This window comes from Watersipora subatra, chromosome 9 (genome assembly GCF_963576615.1).
Source record: "Watersipora subatra chromosome 9, tzWatSuba1.1, whole genome shotgun sequence".
In the NCBI taxonomy this organism is placed as follows: domain Eukaryota; kingdom Metazoa; phylum Bryozoa; class Gymnolaemata; order Cheilostomatida; family Watersiporidae; genus Watersipora; species Watersipora subatra.
The window spans coordinates 33,626,909-33,647,865 of NC_088716.1; the positions used below are offsets into that span (position 1 = coordinate 33,626,909).

The 20,957-nt window shown below is 34.2% G+C and overlaps 2 protein-coding genes across 2 annotated transcripts in view; one reads left to right on the forward strand and one right to left on the reverse strand.

The window, feature by feature from the left end:
- Positions 1-1,046: 1,046 nt before the first annotated feature.
- Positions 1,047-20,263, forward strand: LOC137404348 (peptidyl-prolyl cis-trans isomerase-like). Its single transcript, XM_068090542.1, has 5 exons — positions 1,047-1,174; positions 1,847-1,971; positions 4,780-4,941; positions 15,349-15,537; positions 19,914-20,263. Exons 2-5 carry the CDS (start codon positions 1,851-1,853, stop codon positions 20,012-20,014), a joined length of 573 nt encoding a protein of 190 aa, XP_067946643.1. The 5' UTR covers positions 1,047-1,174; positions 1,847-1,850; the 3' UTR covers positions 20,015-20,263.
- A 369-nt stretch (positions 20,264-20,632) lies between these two features.
- Positions 20,633-20,957, reverse strand: part of LOC137404346 (microtubule-associated tyrosine carboxypeptidase 1-like) — a 30,241-nt gene continuing 29,916 nt past the window's right edge. Inside the window, exon 13 of the mRNA XM_068090541.1 lies at positions 20,633-20,825. Coding sequence (XP_067946642.1) covers positions 20,633-20,825 — 193 coding nt within the window. The remainder of the gene's footprint in view (positions 20,826-20,957) is intronic.

Below are 20,957 nucleotides of genomic sequence, written 5' to 3' on the forward strand. Positions count from 1 at the left end.
TTTTTGTTGCAAGTCAATCTTTAAGAGATATGATAATAAATGTAGTTCCCTCATAAGTCAAACATTTAATAATAAAACATAATAACACTATTAGCTGATTGATTGTTATATTAAGCATACGATATCACGCCATATTTTTAAACTTTACTAGGTTTATAAACAATACTGTTCAGGACTTCCATGCCACCCTTTTTTGACCTTCAAAGACGCTTCCTTTCCAGCTAAGTGAACTGCTTATTTGGTATTTGCTTGCCTATAATAGATACCCGTCAGAAATATGGTACCCTGATCTAAAATACATGTACTTAGTTAATTAGATCATTACAGAAAATTAATCATAAGGCTTTTCTATAAACATATATGGCTTTAGTAGACTTAATTATATTTCCTTCAAATGATAAGTAGCAACTGCCAATCCTTTGAACACAGACAAGAGTTGAAATACTTGCACACCTTCAGTAAAATCAATGATATACAGCCCCCACAGCTGTATATCATTGGTAAATTCCAATCTCAAGACCTTAAACGTTACTATTCATCGGCTAATACAAACCAACTCTCAATATTTTAACAGATACAACAACATATGGAATACTATAAATACTAATACAATAAAAATTTATTTTTGATCGTTTCACAATTTGCTGAACTTTTTCCTCTATTTTTCTAAAATTGAAACATTTTGTTTACACAAGCTAACAACGCCACCGGAGATACTGGAGATAGACAAACTTCTAGTATGTAAAACACTATTGCCTGCCAGACTTTTTTCATCACCACTCATTCTGTTGAAAGATTATACCAGGTTTCTATTCGACCTATAGTTCCCAGATATTCCGACGGTAACTTACATGTAGGTTCACTACTCACGCGAATATCTTATATTTTGCGGCAATCAGCGAGTCAACTAAGGAACCGTTGTAACAGGAAACGAGCTTTTTCCATTACGAAGTGTACATGGTATACGCTTCTATTTTTCATTATCTCCCCTGTTATTGGCAAATCACAAATAGCAAATACTGGCAAATGGCGAACGATAATTGCTACGGTTAAACAGGTTAAGACGTTTACGAATGACGAACACATTTCCAACCTTTTAACGCACATGCGCCTTCTTTTTTTATACCGGTGTTAGTTGATAAAATTCAAGTCTCGTAATAGCTTTTATCTTCTGGTAGGTTTGGCCCACAAAGCGATCTGAAAAAATGTTTTTTTATGAAAAGCTTGACAATAAGAATTTTTGTTCTCTTTGCAACAAGAGTGTTGAGTTCAATTAGCACGCATTGTATCGTTCTCTGATTGTGAATCTGTAGCTATGCTTTTGTTGTCTTCCAGCACTTTGTTAAGGGATTTTAGTTACCTTATGAGGCAATATATACCTTAGATGCTCTTTTGTGTACTACATGTGTACTTGTACACGCGGAGTTACATATAGCAATATATGACAACATCGCATACATACGGTATTATATAAGCCTATAACATTACATGTAGTATTACATGTATACATACCTGCCAACTCTCACGCATTGGGCGTGAGACTCACGCAATTACCCCAAAGAAAAAATGAAAATGCGTGAGATTTTTGCCCCAGTTTCCACAATTTTATATATACTATCATTGATACATCAATTGCCCCAAAACCAAATCTCACGCATTGCCCCACTTTTGGGTTGGCAGGCCTGCATGTATACAACAATACATACAGCATTGCATATAATAGCACTGAATATAGTGATAAATGCTTAAAATTACAAATACATTTTTAATGTGTGATATTTGGTTGCTTATTATATTGATTGGTTAACTCTTATTCGTATACATGTAACTACCTTGTGATCGTTAGTTGGATGCACTCAATGAAGATGAGATTTCAGCTTATCTATACATCTATGGGTCGACGATGCTACACAACATCTGCTAGCAATCCTAGAGTTTTCTTTGAAATGGAAGCTAATGGAGACAAACTAGGTGAGCGCTCCAATCTATTTGGCAATAACCAATTGGTTATTCATTGCTCATTTGTTGCCGAAAACGTCATTGCTTTTCTGGTGTTGTCTTAACCCTGTAGAACCCAACCATAGAACAGATGATAGGAAAAATACCTCCAACAGTTTCCTGAGCAAGAGGAACAACTAGAACACTATTCCATTGGATTTTGTTTTAAAGAATAGAGAAAGCATATTATTATTATGCTTTATTATTTATCTTGAGGTGTTGACTGATGTTCTAAAAAAGAATCAAGGAGATTGACCCAATAGACCCACTGAGATATAGCCAGCCAAACACAGGTCTACCTAATAACGAATCAGAAGAAAAACCCTTCGAAAATCCCGAGAATTGTGACGTATGAAATGGACTTATTGGAGAGTGCCGGAGTTGCGCACCCTTACCGCCATTACGTATACTGATTGTTTTAGGCTACGAGATGTGAAACGCTTCTCGCGATAGTAAAGAATTTACTGGCTAGCTCTGGTTTCTCAGGAAAACCAAGCAAACATTGTGTGGTAAAGGCATTTGCCCACAACCCCTTGCCATGATTTTTCAAAACAGAAGAGCAGATTTCCACTATTGTGCCTCAAATTTTAACTCGATCTTCACGGATCTGCTCCGAAGATCCTCTGTTCAACGAACGGCGCGTGTATAGTCTATGTTATACGATATCCGTGATTTGCAGTTTGTTTAGAATAAGAAATGGGAATGTGAATTTTTGTTCATTCATCATCTTTCTACTGTGTACCTACTGCAGCATTCAGTTGATTTGCATGATTATCGTCACTATTAACAGACTGTAAGTTCACTACAGCCATAATTTTAAAAAGAATAACTTGAACGTGCTGCTCTTGCTGTAAGAAAAGAAAACGATAACTTTTGATTTGATTCTTCTATTTATCTATTATCTTATCTATGATTATTTTTTATGATTAAATTAAAAAATTATTTTTTATGATTAATATAATGATCATAATGCATATTATACAAAATAACAATATGACTGTGTATAGAATAAATGATGTAACTAATATAACTTGTAGAAAATTCCAAATGATAACCGAAATTGATGATTGATTTAATTGATTTCATTTATTAGCTATAGATAAAAAAAATCTGAACAGCGCTAAAGATGAGTCTGAATAGAAAAGCTAAGTGAGAGAACAACAAAACTGAGCTGAACTAGCAATATAGCGAAATATTGCGAAATAATAGATGCGTGTAATTATTTCATGATAAAACTAATCTACACGTCCGAGGGGCTGGTTCGGAATTCTCAGAGCAATGATTGTTAGGCCCAATTTGATTGTTCTATACTTCCAGGGATTAAACCAATTAAAACGCCGTGATTGTTATAGGAGAGCGCATTAGTTGGCTTAATTGACCAATGGCTCACAAGTCGATTTCATATATCATATATTGATGCTAATATGAGGATTACCAAAACACATGTCTTTTGGTAGACCTGTGTTTGGCTGGCTATATCTCGGCTTCTGGTTGGTCGATCTCCTTGTCAATCTCCAATCTCCAATTCTTTTTCAGAACATCAGTCAACACCTCAAGATAAATAATAAAGCATAATAATACTATGCTTTCTCTATTCTTTAGAATATGATTTTTAGGGTAGTTGCAACATGTTGCACATGCGAAACATTGGGCGGCAGATGGCAGACATATAATACTGCACACAAAACAATTTTTCCAACAGACATTCACAACAATTTTAAAGATAATTTATTATTTATACAATGAGATTTACACCATTATTACACAAAAAACTTAGTAAGTAGTATCCAAGACCAGCATTGAAAAATAATGAGTTATATTTTGCATGCAAAATCTAGATAAAGTCATCACTATATGTGATACTCTGTGAAACAGTTACGGCCCTCCGTGAAGCAAAGCCGAACATCGCATTTCACACAAATTGTTGTTGTAAAAACTGACAAATGTCTTTGCCTTTGGTTACGTCGACTACTACTACTAGCCATAGTTGTTCTGTATAACATGAATAAAAAACTTGAACCCAACAATAAGCTCTACAATCATTGCATCAGCTCAAGCTACAAGCAGCATGAGTAGCCTACATGTATGAGAAATACTATGATAAACCGCACCACCACAGATACAGTAGTAGAAAATGATAGGTATATTATTATAATTATGGTATCCTGTTGGTTGGTAGGGCCATAGTAAGGTAGGCCTACATTGTAGTTTGAAAATGGCAATAAGGCCACCAGTATTACTGCTGAAGGTCATAATTAGCAGCAATTTATATTAGGCCAATAAGTAATGCCAGTAACTAACAATTACATAACCAAACTAATTATTTAAAAAAAACACAAACCAATGAAAAGTATCAACAGCGCCCATTGTAACATATATGCTATGCACCTCAATTGATACCTACAAAATCACCAAGCTTGGATATTACCCACTTCCCAACACATCAAAATGAATCAGAAATATATTCTTTTCATAAAACAAGTAAATGTCTAAGCAAACTTACCTTCTTCTATGTAGAAATAAGAGCAGGGAAATAACCAAGATACTAGTTGAACATTTTTGGGGCAGCGCTTACAGGAAATGGAAGTCACATGACCAAACTAGTCACATGATAGCAAATCTGCCATTTCATGTAGCATATATCCAACATTGGGCATTGGTCATGACTTTCAAAACTATGATTTTTTCTAAATTATAGGAATTATGACCAGTCAAAGTACATGTAGCATATACGCTACGAGGGGTTATACCGGGTTAAGATTGCTTAGCTCTTCCTTTTAGGCAAGATTGTATTTGAGCTGAGAGCAGATGTTGCACCCAAGACAGCAAAGAACTTCAGGGCCCTTTGCACCGGAGAGCATGGATTCGGATACAAACAAAGTCATTTTCACAGAGTTATTCCAGGTTTTATGTGTCAAGGAGGCGATTTTACTCGTCACAACGGTATGTGCATGTGAACAATGTTGCAAAATGTACACAGTGTGCACATTGTACATTGTGTGCACATTGTACATTGTGTGCACATTGTACATTGTGTGCACATTGTACATTGTGTGCACATTGTACACTGTGTTGTGAATCACAACGCAGTAATATTCAGGAACAGTTAGCCTAGTTTTCGATCCCTATTGGATTATTAATTGTATGACTGATTATACATTTTAAGGGAACTGTTGTTTATTATGTATCCACAGTCCAGTCACAGAACTGCAATCTCCATGTTGGGCCTTCAATGAATGGGTGAAGAAATTGTTTTCTGTAATTTGAAAACATCTAATCAAGCAAATGTAGAAATCAAGCAAATGTTTTAGTAAATACAACATTAACTGTTATTTTATGCCATTTCTATGTTTATATGTTTAAACTTTTAGCAATAACTATCCCACAATACTTTGTGTGGCTAAAGTTGGCTCATTCAATGATAAAACTGCAACTTTAGTAGTGCCTGATTCATATTGAATGATAGTGAACTTCCATATATCAAGTAAATTCAAAGTAAATTTTGTTAAAATCAACATTTGTTATCCATAACTACTATAAGCAACCAAAACGTGTAATGCAGGGTTGAGACACATTAGAACTACACAGCTTCATTGCAGTGCAGTACGCAGTAAATTCACAGTGCATTCAATACAAATTTCTAACACACTGTAGACATTTACTGCTTCTGCAACTGCATTTCTACTACACATTACCTACTGCGATCTACTGCACATTTACTTCCATGACGCTTTACTTAAAGAGCATCAATTACATAAGTACTTTTATCATATATTTCAGTACAACGGAGTCTTGGCTTTCGAATGACCCTATATTCAATACACAAAGAATAATAGAACTATGAAATACAGGGTGTCAAAAGTATATCATGCAATAAAAAACCACTTGGTTGTGGTTCCCACAATGTGATGTCATAGTTATCATTTAGCCTGAAATCGTCAATCCCTTTTGCTGCCATTGAGGCTGCGCTTTTCTGTTACAATTGTTGCTCTTAAACCCAGAGAGCGCTAATAATAAACTAGCATTATAGATAATTAACAGTGCCCGGGGATCGTGTTAACGCCCAACCAATATTTACAAACACATGTTCGGGGTTAATAGATTTCGGGTGATTGTTAGAGTTTACTTTTTTCATTCTTTCGATCATTTTAAACTTTTATAGTAATTGTTATCACATTGTTTTATATGATGGCGTTGTTTCTCCCATACATAAATGATTAATAATTTGATTAATTATTAATTAAATATAAAAAAAAATATAACAATTACAATATTGATACTATATTCGAATAAGTTATAGTATATGGAAAATGGAAAACAGATGTATTGGACAGTTAAATTAATCACTTTGTGTATGATATTAGCTTATAGGCAGATTAAGTTGTTTACAGTAGGCTTCTCTATTTTGAACAATCCCGGAGTGCAGTGAGTCTACCCCGACGATTGATTTATTTCAAATGACTTCTACAACAAAATTAAACAAAAACAGAAATGACTACTAACTACATATCTGGTTATTAACCACCCATGGCGGTAAAGGTAATGAAATCACATCGATTAGATTGTGACCTTCAGCTGCGTGGCCCTAGGACTATATGTCAATCGCACTTGCTCGAGATCACGCAATGCTTAAAATTAATTAGTCTCAGTCGTGCCCCTCAACATCACAATAAAATGAGAGGGCTAATATCATCGGGAAAACATAGTATGGTGCTTGGAATCTGGGTTATTTATCATAGAAATAATCTGTACATGGAGAGCTAATGACACTGATTCCTTTGTCCTCTGCATTGGTTCTCTGGAGTTGTCCTACCTTTGCCTGCTACTAGCGTCATTATCGTAGTTGATAAATATAAGCGGTAAGCAATAAAATAAGCGGTAAGAGCACACAACGCCGAACATGAAAATTGTGCCGTCACAATTTTCGAGCCTATACCATTGAACATTTCTGCGGTAGAGCTCTGGGAAAATTCTATAAACACCATTCAATGTCTGTCTCACCATGTCAAACAATGGCTCATTCGAAAGCCAAGACTCTGATGTATTGAAATATATGATAAAAAAATTATGTAATTTGTGTGCTGTAAAGACTCATTCCGAAAATTCCACATGTTTTCTCTCTTTTTTTCCAGAACAACTCCCACAGTACCATCTTTAATAGATGGTTCTACATATGCATGTTCAATACTCAATCATGCAGCTATAGTAAGTGACGTTAATTTGACTTAAAATTGCAAAAACCTTGGTAAAATTATAAAAACCGGTTTAAACCATTAAAACCGGTTTAAACCAAACAAGAACCTTGCTTTTTCATAAACTGTGGTTTTTCCAACCCTGCATTTACATCGTAAATGTAAACCGATTTTCACATACGTCACAGTATCAAAACCGCGTTAAACAATGAACTACTATTATCCTGATACAGTTACCATACTTTTCGGACTATAAGCTCCACCCCTATATAAGCCAAATCTGCTTTATTTTCCTAAAAACGATAATAAAACAATACATAGGCCACATCTTTGTATAGGCCGCAGAACTCAGGACAGTGCTTTTTAACACGATAGCAACTTTGCTGTTTAAAACGGAACAGTGCTTAATGGCACTGTTTCGTAGTAATCGACGCTTTTTAACCCATTGCCTAACGGAACAGTACCGTTAGGCGTTGTTTCATTTTTTCTTTCACCACTAAAGGCGCACTAACCGGAGATTCCGGTTAATGCCCCTTCACGGTGAAAGAAAAAGCCACAGAATAGCCACACCTTTATATAAGCCGCATGACTCAAATCATCAGAAAAAAGCAGCGGCTAAAAGTCCGAAAGGTACGGTACTAATTATTTCTATGGTGTTGCTTTCAAAGGTACGGTACTAATTATTTCTATGGTGTTGCTTTCAAAGTTACAACGGAAAAAAACAAAAAGTTTTGGAGTTGGAAAATGGACATCGATATGAACAGAAACGGCGAAAGAATTAGTTGTTATAAATTTAGCCGAGTCATTATTAGTCCAGTTTTGTGGGCACTTTTCTACTAATTACTCGCTGTTATGCGTTCGGAAAGATTGTCAAAATGATTGTCAAATGGGCATGGCGTTTAAAGGGTGGCACTCTATTTTTCAACCCTTCTGTCGTGTCGGTCACATAGAGGTATTGATTAAATAAAGATGGTGTTCAATTAGAGGTTTTATGGTAGATTATAAGGATTCCACATTATACGAACAGTAAAATACATGTAAATTACCTAATCCATTCCAATATCTTCCCAAACTCAACCTTTTAGCTCTTCAAAGAGGAAAAAGGTAAAAATAACTTTTTAATTTAATCGCTGTACAGTAGCTGTAGTATTATTGGTTTGTATCGGCAACTTTTAACTTTCACGCTGGATATGTATTAGCAATGCGTACATTATCGCATGAATAAGGCATGCATTTGGATCAGACAGTCCTTGATGTGAAAGCCTCTTAACAACGAGCCAGTTGATAAAAGTAGCTCGAGACCACTTTTCAGCTGAAATGAATTGGGTGAAAAAAACTAGGATGATGATAATTGCTAAAAAAAAACTTTTGCCCCTCACAATTACATTGAAGACAAATAAACAGAGGCATAGCCATGGCGATTGAAGATGTGCATAAGTTAAAGTTTTAATTGTAGAGGAAAGTATTGCCTCTTTTTTTCTTTATTACCCCTCATACTAGTCTTTTTAAGGACTCTGATTTTAAAGATATAAAAGGATGATATAAAGCTCTGTATAATATTCGCTGAACACCGCAGAACCATGTATAAAATACCTCATGCAAGTACATATAGCATTATAACAAAAACGTTTTACGAAATAATGCCAAAAACTTGATGTATGGCTACATTGAAAAAAGTCATTAGTGTTGCTCCACCTTAGAAAGATGTGTGAATGGAAGGAAGTATATGTTTGACAATGTGTAAGTTGGGTGTTTGAGTGAGTTATAGAAATATGTTTACACTCAATATAATCCTTATTAGCATAATTCATATCTCCATATATTAACTAGCTGTGCATTCCGGCGTTGCCCGGGTATTAAAAATCAGCTTATAAACAATGCGAAGGGATAAGATTTTTACCACTTACTGGCAGGCAACTCTCCAGCAAGTGACAGGCCATTGCCAAGTGGTCTGGCACATTGCCAATGGAAAATTCCACTAGCCTAGTTAGCAAGCTTCAAATGCCGGTAGGCAATGATATTGTGTCAGCGTTGTTGCCCAGCAAGGCTATTCTAATAATAGCTATAGCCGGAATGCAGACAGACATACGACACACGAACATACTTTGAGAAATATATACAGTGAAACTCGGATAACTCAAACTTCAAGAGACCGAGCAAAAGTGTTCGAGTTATTAGAGCATTCAAGTCATCAGGACAGTCATAAGTGCACGTATTTTTCAGTAGATAGCTGTACATATACAAACTATATACAAATCAGGGATCGCTTAACATATTATGGAAATGTTTACTTTTCCATAAACATAAATATTTCCATAATTTTATGGAAATGGATATGGTAATTTTATTTTAGAACTATGGAAATGTTATGGAAATGGAAATAATATGGAAATGAATTATGGAAATGTTATGGAAATGGAAAAAATATGGAAATGAATTATGGAAATGTTATGGAAATAGAAATGAATTATGGAAATATTATGGAAATGGAAATAATATGGAAGTTAATTATGGAAATGTTATGGAAATGGAAATAATATGGAAATAAATTATGGAAATGTTATGTAAATTTAAAAAACTATAAAAATGAATTATGGAAATGTTATGGAAATAGAAATAATATGGAAATAAATTATGGGAATGTTATGGAAATGGAAAAAAATATGGAAATGATATGGAAATGGAAATAATATGGAAATAAATTATGGAAATGTTATGGAAATGGAAATAATATGGAAATGAATTATGGAAATGTTATGGAAATGGAAATAATATAGAAATGTTATGGAAATGGAAATAAATTATGGAAATGGAAATAATATGGAAATGAATTATGGAAATGTTATGGAAATGGCAATTGTGACAAACACGTAATCCCTGATATAAATCAAAAGCATAGATTGCTTGTTGCAAGTTAAAGGGTCTCTCGTGTGAAGTGTTAAATATTTTTAATCAGAAAGTATAGATATTTTTCTATCACTTAAGATTTGTTTGTTGTTTTAGGTGATGTGACTGCCAGGACGTTCTCAGATTAAAATTGGCAAAACTTGATCGCGGTTAAAACGCTCAGAAAAAATACATACGTATTTTTCTACCAGGCGTTTTAACCAAGATCAATTTTGCAGTAAGTCAGTTATTACAAAACTGCTTTACTACTAAAAACCCATTATCAATTTTGCCGATTTTACTTTAAATTTATCCGAATTTTACTTCGCTTTTCTTGCTTTCAGATGGTTATCGCTAAGCGGATGTTTGGTAAAATTTGATTTTTGAAAACCTTTAGAAAAGTCGTTAATGAAAATATTTTGCCGATGTTGGTAATAACGAGGTTGGTAATATCCGTATCTCGCATACATAGCATAGCGCTCACTGGAAATTACATTATAGCCTCAAACAGGGAAATATAATCTGAATGTAAACAACAGTATATCTATAGGTGACTCAAATTAAAAGGTAAATTTACCTCCATTCTCCTATCTTCCTCTGTAGCATAACGCTGCTGCCGCCTGTCAGCTCTAACTATAAGCTGTTTGTCACAAACGCTGACCACTTGATGCTCAGAAAACTCAGAGTCACCTTCGCAAGAACTGGAAGCATTTTTACAATTCTGTTGTTTGTCACTAAAATGTGTCGATCGAGTAATTCATTAAAGTAACGATGTTAATTAATTTAGTAAATATTGATGTTGATGCGATCTAACAATCGAGTAAAATTCCTAAATTTGAGATCACCGGCAACGCGTTTTACGAGTGACAACATATTATGACCTATATAAAAACCTACAGTAGATAAAAACTTTGTGCTGATGATTGGCTAATAAAGCGATCTTATATTTATCGCTCGTGGACTTTTTTCAGATGTTTGTTTGGTTGCTTTATTTCATCAATAATATATGAATACATACAAAAAAGAAAACTAGACGAGCATCGAGAGAAGGCGATGATGAGGCTATGTGCGTGATAGCAAAAGCTAATATTTAGCGGGGACCTAGATGGCAGATTACAGGCAAAAATTAATTAAGCATTATAGTTAAAAATATTATCCCCGATAGCCATGCCCTTAAGCTCCTCTTAAAACCTAGTTTTCCAGAGTGTTCCAACCTAGTGTTCCAGAATATTAAAACCAGAGTGTTCCATAAAACAGCTTCTTGCTAAATTGTTCTTTTGTGACCAGCAGCGGAAGATGATTTAGGTAGAGGTAAATTGAACTTAGAATTTCGAGTGTAATAGTGCTGTGAGGGATGAGAATATGTTGAGTAGAAAGATATATGAGCTCTAAGCAAAGTCCGAAATTTAAACAACTGACTAACATTCAAAATGTTGCATTTTTTAATTAGAGTCGAGAAATCAAAAGGTTTCTTGTTAATAATGCGAACTACTCTTTTTTGATAAATAAATAATTTTTCAAGATAAATTAATGGAGCTTCAATACAATATAAAAATTTTGAATTGATCAATGAGTTATAAAGTAAAATTAGAATATTTCGTGGTAAGTGAAAAGATAATTGGCACAATAGGCCACTAAGTGGACGTAATTGTTTTAATAAGCTTTCTATATGTAATTTCTAATTTAAATTGTTGTCAATAGTTATTCCAAGAAATTTAACGCTGTCTGTTTTCTTAATTGTATCACCATTTAAAAAAAGAGAATTTTCATTTAATTTAAAATTGTTCTGGTAGTTCTTTAAACAATGTAATTTGTCTTCTTAATGTTAATAGTTAATTTGTTTTGTTGACACCATCTTGTAAGTTCTATCAAATCAGTGTTTATAAGGTTAATGTCATCATTTAAGTTTTTTGATTTGTAAAATTAGCTAGTATCATCAGCATACAATAAAGGCGTTAAGAATTTTAGGTTAGAGCAGTCAATATATAAGTCCTCAATATATATTAGAAATAGCGTTGCACCTAAAGTTGAACCCTGTGGTACAATATAAGTTATATTGCTAAAATTTGAATAAGTAGAATTGTAGGATCAATGTAGTTTGGGAGTGATATGGCAGATAACTGTTTATCCATGGAATGCAACTTTTGCCAAAACCCAACAATTTCATCTCGGACAGTAAAATGTTATGATGAATAGTATCGAAAGCTTTACTAAAATCAATAAAAATTCCGAGTACAATATATCCTTGGTTAAAAGCTTCAAGAGTTTGATTTTTGAAATTTACAACTGCATCTGTAGTACTATTTTTTAAAGCCAAATTGATAGATTGTAAGCAATTTACGCGTCTCTAAGTAGTTTAAAATCTGCTGGTTCATCAATTTCTCTAAAACTTTACTAAAGACTGGAAGAATTGAAATTGGTCTAAAGGTTTCACATTTCTCGTGAGAACCACTTTTGAAAAGAGGTAAAACTTTGGCATTTTTCATTAAAGTTGGAACGGTGTTTGTCTTGATAGATTCGTTAATAAAATTGCATAGTGTAACTGTTATTTGGCAATCACAGTTTTTTAGCAGTTTAGGAGAAAACCTATCCAAACCAGCCGACCTCTTACAGTTTATGGTTTTTATTACTTCTAATACATTATCTGGAGTAACTTCAGCAAACTCAAACAGGGGTTGATTGTTTGTCAAAAATTCTAATTGAGGTTCAGTGGAGGGTTGAAATTTAGAAGCAAGGTTTGCTCCTACCGATGCAGAGTAATTATTCATTTCATTAGCTATTTCTAACTCCTCGGTTAAAATTCTGTTTTCTTTAGAATAAAGACGCTCAGACATAATTCTAGAGTTTATTTTCTTTGTTTTTCCTAATTCATTGTTTATGAGTTGCCATAAATGAGAAGTTTGAACAGCGTTTGAACAGCTATTGATTGTCTGCTTAAAGTAGTTAAATTTAGCTATTTTTAAATCACTAGTTAATTGGTTTCTAAAGTTGTTAAATTTAGCTCTCAGTTTTGTGATTAAGGGCGAAGCTAGGCTCTGTCTATATAATGAATATTTTTTCTTAATCTGCTGTAAAAGCTTTGCTGTTAGCCAAGGTTTAGAAAGCTTTTTGGCAAAATTTGTTGAAGATTTCTTACTTAAACTACGGTCTAAGCATTCGTTTAGTTTACATATGAAAGCATTATAATTTTGTTCCATGTTATTAAAGATGCAAACATCTTTCCAGTTTAATTGTGAAACTGATGAATAAAGTTTGGAGTAGTTTAAGTAAGTTATGTTGGAAGGCGTGTGACTTTCATCACCCAGTTCGTTTGTCAGCTCTGGGCATTTAATTTTCATAAAAATAAGCAAATGATCAGTGATAAAACTTGATATAGTTCCTGATTAGATGGGGTTGTTTGATGTGGAATTAATGAGCAAATTGTCTAAGCAACTGTTTCGTGTAGAACATAAGCGAGTGGGAATATTTATTAAATTCTGAAAATTGTACGCTGCAATTATAGTACAATAGTCATTGTTTAATTTATCGTCAAGGAAGTCAATATATCACTAGTTACGTAACGAATAAAGCCCCTGCTGGAATCTGAGCTTTTTAAAAGATGGCCTCATTCAAACGCACATATCTCTGGACAGGGTTAGTCTACAAAGACAAAAATTACATCAAATTGTAGCTGAGGTTTAGCCTTTTATTGGTCTTAATTTCATTAAATCGACCTTTTTGACGCAACCACATCTTTATTAGCAGTCACCGACAGTTAATCGCTCATGATGACGTCAAAACAGCTAGTCGCTGTGGTCTGTCGCGCAGCTAAACATTGACTTGAGCGATAGTGTGCTCGAGCCGTTACAATGTGATCATAGAGTACGATTCTTGCTTATATCACCTCTATAGGCAAATTTCATGATATAGCCTATAGTTTTAGCAATTATTTCTTTTGATATACAGAGGTAAGAAATTTTTATTGTATGACATCCGAAATTTCTCGAAACATTTCAGTTCCGTGGGTAAATCTAAACAAGATTGTAAAAATAAGCAAGTAATAAGAGTAAATTAATTATGGTAGGTTATACTTGCTCCAAGTTTGAGAAATTTCTATAAATGTATCTATCACTCAGTCTACTATTAAACTCTACGCATGTATCTATCACCGATCTAGTACAGAGCTGCAGTATCGAGCTATAGTATCGAGCCGCAGTATCGAGCTACAGTATCGAGCTGCAGTACCGAGCTGCAGTATCGAGCTGCAGTTGCAGTATCGAGCTGCAGTATCGAGCTGCAGTATCGAGCGGCAGTATCGAGCTGCTGTATCGAGCTGCAGTATCGAGCTGCAGTATCGAGCTATAGTATCGAGCTGCAGTATCGAGCTATAGTATCGAGCTATAGTATCGAGCTACAGTATCGAGCGGCAGTATCGAGCTGCAGTATCGAGCTATAGTGTCGAGCTGCAGTATCGAGCTGCCGTATCGAGCTATAGTATCGAGCTACAGTATCGAGCTGCAGTGTCGAGCTATAGTGTCGAGCTGCTGTATCGAGCTGCAGTATCGAGCTGCCGTATCGAGCTATAGTATCGAGCTACAGTACCGAGCGGCAGTATCGAGCTGCAGTATCGAGCTGCAGTATCGAGCGGCAGTATCGAGCTGCTGTATCGAGCTGCAGTATCGAGCTGCAGTATCGAGCTATAGTATCGAGCTGCAGTATCGAGCTATAGTATCGAGCTATAGTATCGAGCTACAGTATCGAGCGGCAGTATCGAGCGGCAGTATCGAGCTGCAGTATCGAGCTATAGTGTCGAGCTGCAGTATCGAGCTGCCGTATCGAGCTATAGTATCGAGCTACAGTATCGAGCTGCAGTGTCGAGCTATAGTGTCGAGCTGCTGTATCGAGCTGCAGTATCGAGCTGCCGTATCGAGCTATAGTATCGAGCTACAGTACCGAGCGGCAGTATCGAGCTGCAGTATCGAGCTATAGTGTCGAGCTGCAGTATCGAGCTGCCGTATCGAGCTATAGTATCGAGCTGCTGTATCGAGCTGCAGTGTCGAGCTATAGTATCGAGCTGCTGTATCGAGCCATAGTATCGAGCTATAGTACCGAGCTATAGTATCGAGCTGCAGTATCGAGCTATAGTATCGAGCTATAGTATCAAGCTGCTGTATCGAGCTATAGTATCGAGCTGCTGTATCGAGCTATAGTATCGAGCTAGTACAGTCTAGTTAGTGGGTTAATTTATTAATTCCTCAACCTGAAAATTTCTCAATGTTTTTTGATGCTGCAGGGACTGGGGGCAAGAGCATTTATGGAGCCAAATTTGATGATGAAAACTTCATTCTGAAACATTCAGAGCCAGGCATGCTATCTATGGCAAACGCTGGTCCAAATACAAATGGGTCGCAATTCTTCATAACGACTGCCGTTACAGAGTGGCTAGATGGGAAGCATACAGTATTTGGCAAGGTTGTTGAAGGTAAACATTCAGTCAGTTGTCAATTCCTTCGCATCATGGTTATCTTGTGATCTCTACTGAGCCATTCGGAGGAAGTTGCAACCATAGAGTTATCTCCCCCTAAAGTAATAACTACATGAGCGTTTCCGATGCCAACAAGGAGCGTTAAGGCCACGCCCCTTTTTTGTGCTAGTCTGTCGTAGTGATTGACTAGATCAATAACATCAGCCATGAGAAGAGTTAAACAAGGATCATGAATTTCCACTTAAGATAGTAATTAATGCTCATATTAAAGAAATGATGATTATAGTTTATTACTCTAATATATGCTTATTATTTAAAGCAATTCAATACCTAGTTCAGGGATCGCTAAACATATTATGGAAATGTTTACTTTTCCATATCCATTTCCATAAACATAAATATTTTCATAATTTCAGGGAAATGGATATGGAAATTTTATTTTAGAAATATGGAAATGGTATGGAAATGGAAATAATATGGAAATGAATTATGGAAATGCTATGGAAATGGAAATGAATTATGGAAATACTATGGAAATGAAGTAGGGAAATGTTATGGAAATGGAAATGAATTATGGAAATGGAATTAATATGGAAATGAATTATGGAAATGGAAATAATATGGAAATGAATTATGGAAATGTTGTGGAAATGGAATTAATATGGAAATAAATTATGGAAATTTTATGGAAATGGAAGTAATATGGAAATGAATTATGGAAATGTTATGGAAATAACATGGAAATGAAGTAGGAAAATGTTATGGAAATGGAAGTAATACGAAAATGAATTATGGAAATAATATGGAAATGAAGTAGGGAAATGAATTATGGAAATGGAAATAATATGGGAATGAAGTAAGGGAATATTATGGAAATGAATTATGGAAATGTTATGGAAATGGAAATAATATAGAAATGAATTATGGAAATGGAGTTTATATGGAAATAAATTATGGGAGTTTTATGGAAATGGAAGTAATATGGAAATGTTATGGAAATGGAAATAATATGGTAATGAAGTAGGGAAATGTTATGGAAACGGGAATAATATGGAAATGAATTATAGAAATGTTATGGAAATGGAAATAATATGGAAATGAATTATGGAAATGTTATAGAAATGGAAATAATATGGAAATGAATTATGGAAATGGAAATAATATGGAAATGGAGTAGGGATATGTTATGAAAATGGAAATAATATGGAAATTTTATGGAAATGTTATGGAAATGGAATTAATATGGAAATAAATTATGGAAATGGAAGTAATATTGAAATGAATTATGGAAATATTATGGAAATGGAAATGAATTATGGAAATGCTATGAAAATGGAAATAATATATGGAAATGGAAATAATATGGAAATGAATTATGAAAATGGTATTAATATGGAATTAAATTATGGAAATTTTATGGAAATGGAAATGAATTATGGAAATGGAAATTGTGACATACACGTAATCCCTGATACCTACATGACTTGCAAAGGCACTAAATAGATAGTGTTAAGTAAGTGAGTTAATGCAATCAGTTACTCATAGATAAGATAGATAGTCATACTGGGGTTGTATTACATTAGTGGGATGGGAAGCTAATCGATTGCCATCAACTATGAGCTGTACTGCCCGAGTAATAAAAAAGTCTTTGGACAATAAATTTATTTTTATATAACATTTACCATTCTAACTTTTAAACTTCATATCATGAGAAAATATTTTTAAGCAGTTCAAATGAATTAAGAGGAAAAAGAAAACAATCGTAAAGGTTTGCAAGCTTTTTCAAACAACTACAACTTTTAAATTTCATATCATGAAAGAAGTGTTTTGTTGAAATAAATTAGGAAAAAAAAACTGTAAATGTGTTTAAACGTAAAATAATTAGCAAGTAATGGCTAAGTATAATCTGTTTAACTATGATTACAATGAAAAATTATTTTATAAATAAGGTAATAAAAAGTCTATTTTATTTTTATATAATTGTAATTTAGTATAATTAAGTGCAATTTATTTTTATTTAACATATAACAACATTTGCCACTTTAACTTTCAAACTACATATTATGAAAAGTGTTTTGTGTAATTGAAATAAATGAAGAGAAGAGAGAAAATAAAAACAACTGTAAATGTTTTCAAGCTTTTTCAAACAACTACAACTTTTAAATTTCATATTATGAAAGAAGTTTTTTTGTTAAAATGAATTAGGAAGAAAAATGAAACTGCAAATGTGTTTAAATGTAAATGTGAAATAATTAGCAAGTAATGACTAAATATAATCTGTTTAGCTATGATTACAATAAAAATTATTTAATAAATAAAGTAATAAAAAAGTCTATTTTATTTTTAAATAATTATAATTTACTATAATTAAGTATAATTTATTTTTATTTAACATATAACAACATTTGCCACTCTAACTTTCAAACTTTTTGCTTGCTTACATCAAGCAAGGATGTCCACTAACTAGTGGACATCTTTGCTTCCAGCTAGTCTATGTATTTGATTGATATGTATTGAAATCATTACATGCAAGGGCTGTTTGTGAACTGTGGTGTCAATGAATCACCATACAATGTCAATACTTTCAGTTGATGGCAGTCGATTAGCTTCCCATCTCACCAATGTAATGCAACCCCAGTATGACTATCTATCTTATCTATGAATAACCAATGATATACAGCCCCACATGTGTGGGGGTTGTATATCATTGGAGTAACTGATTGCATTACCTCACTTACTTAACACTATCTATTCAGTGCCTTTGCAAGGCATGTAGGTATTGAATTGCTTCAAATAATAAGCATATATTAGAGTAATAAACTATTATCATCATTTCTTTAATATGAGCAATAATTACTATCTTAACTGTGGAAATTCATGTTTCTGTGGAAACATTCATGTAACTGTGGAAAAGCAGTTTCTGTGTAACAGCTTAAACCAATCCAGATTAATTCTTGCACAGGATGTTTGACCAGAAATGTCTCATCCATTTGTAACATTTTTCAAATATCTGCACTTCCTTCGATTTAATAATAAATTTTATTAGAACGGTATCACGAAAAAATTGATACAACTCATTTGTTGGTAGGTCATAAAATGATTGTGATGCAAATAAAGAATTTTATGATACTAACTATAATTTTTCACTATATTTTGAGTCATGAAATGAAGATGAACATGTGCTCAATGGATATGATGCTACTATAAATGTTTTTACGAGTTTTTTAAAATCGTACGAACTTTTATAGTTTTAACCCGAATAATGGTGACACTGTTTTTTTCTGTTTGATGACATTTGCTGTGGGTTGCTCGACCTTTTTACTAATGTTTTACCAAATATCATTGCATGATGAGCATGTTTCGTTATATTTAATAAAAGTTTAAAAACTTAAAATTGCTGGACAGATTGCTGAGGGTTACTGACACCACTGACAAAAACGACCAGGGTTCAAAGGGTGAATAAGATGGGCAGAGGCTCTGTTACCTGCGTGTTAAACATTTAAAAATCCAATCAACATTTATAGTTACTGTCATATCTTAAATAAGCCCTGCATTTGTTGATATGCATATTACTTGTTCATTTTTTTGTAAATGTGTATAAAAATTCTACAAATATTAAACTGCCATAGTGAGATATTGTTTCACGTGGTCAGCTATTACAAAAAAGTTGGTGAAAAAAAGTGAAGTTAAGTGATTATTAAATTTCAGTTATAATGTCAATGCAATTTTATGTTTGTTTCAAACGAACCAAAACACAAGCTTAAGATAGCTGAAATTAAACTAAAAAAAGCAAATATGAACCATAAATTGGCTCGGTAAAATTTATTCAAATTAATTGCTGTTATATGTAAAAAATGTCTGCCAAGGTTGGCCCCCTAAATTTTTACCACGCCAAATCTGGCCCCTTTGCAAAAAGTTTGGACACCCCTGCCTTAGAGGGTTAGGTGCGACAAAATGTAGAAATAATCTAGGAATAGGGCACACTATAAGCATTCATTTAGAGCTATGCAGATTCATAAAGTTAGAGTTATGTTCTCCACGCCATGTTTAATTACATTCCGATGAAATACATTACTTCTGAACATTACATGACCAATTCGGTAATTCTCAATCGGGACCTGCGAATGTATCTAATAAAACATTTTAGCTTGCACTGAGTTTGGTGTAAGGTGCGTGTTCAGCTCTTGAAGACTAAATAAATTAAATAGTTATACAATTTATAAATCTCTCATGCGCCCCAATAAAAGACCCCTTACTCGTAGGTTATTCAAAAGTGCCTGAATTACCAAATATAGGGCATTGACTACAGATCGTTGTTCAATCCATTTATCATCACATTGCGTTTCTGTTACCTGACTTATTTACTGCTTTAGGCATGGATGTCATCAAAAAAATAGAAGGATATGGCAGCAAAGCTGGTCGAACTAGTAAAACCATAACAATAGCTGACTGCGGGGAGGTTGCTGAAGTCTGAAGTGGTAGGCTGAAAGAAGACAACTTCATTTGATGCCTAAGGACTAAATGTATCCCCTCTAAGGGGTATGAGTGTGACAAATACTTTGTATCAAGTTGTTTTTATACACTGTGTAAGTAATGGATGAGCAAGGTTATTCGACTGGCTGAATATTGATATTGGAACAAGTTGTGTGTCGATGTGGTGCCTAGGGCGCATTATATATTATCAAATATATGCATCGAACACTAACAGAAACATCAGTGTCACATGTACTGTATGTTGAGCAAATAGCCACCATTTGACAAAAGGAAAGGTGAAAAAGTCATTTCTTGAGCAATAAAAACAGCCAATGTCTATGGCATGAAAAACTTAGCTATTCCTTAAACTAATAAGTGTCTAAAAAAGTGATGAGGATTGTATATTCAGGTGCAGGGAGCAACATAACAGCCTGTATCTACAACCTTCCATTTAGATCTAAAATTTCATCTTATCAGCTCTAAAATGTTTTTCAATAAACTCTATAACTTATCTAGTGAGTGCCGACCGATTAGCCATGGTTGAAACCTTGGCTTCTACTTGTCTTCGAGCGTGGCAGGTTCTTTGTTACTGGTTAACTAATACGGTTTAAACATAAGGCTACAGGTTTGTGAGATTCCGCCGGAGCAGCAACGGTTTCTCGCTCGGTCTCTTTGTTATTTGTGGTCGCCTGTCTCTTATTTCCTTCTCTACCCGATAGGTCAAGAGTTCACTGTCAGTTTTAGCCTCATTGGTCTCATGCTGGGTTGGAGGTCTGCTCTGCACTGAGAAACTACCTTCATCCCTCTCCACGCTAATGGATATATGAAATATTTTCATTAGGCTTTAAATTTGTTACATTTAATGTGCCAGTTTAGTAAAACACACTATGCATAACACTGATGAAGTTGTACTCCTTATATGCTTAACACTGATGGAATTTCAC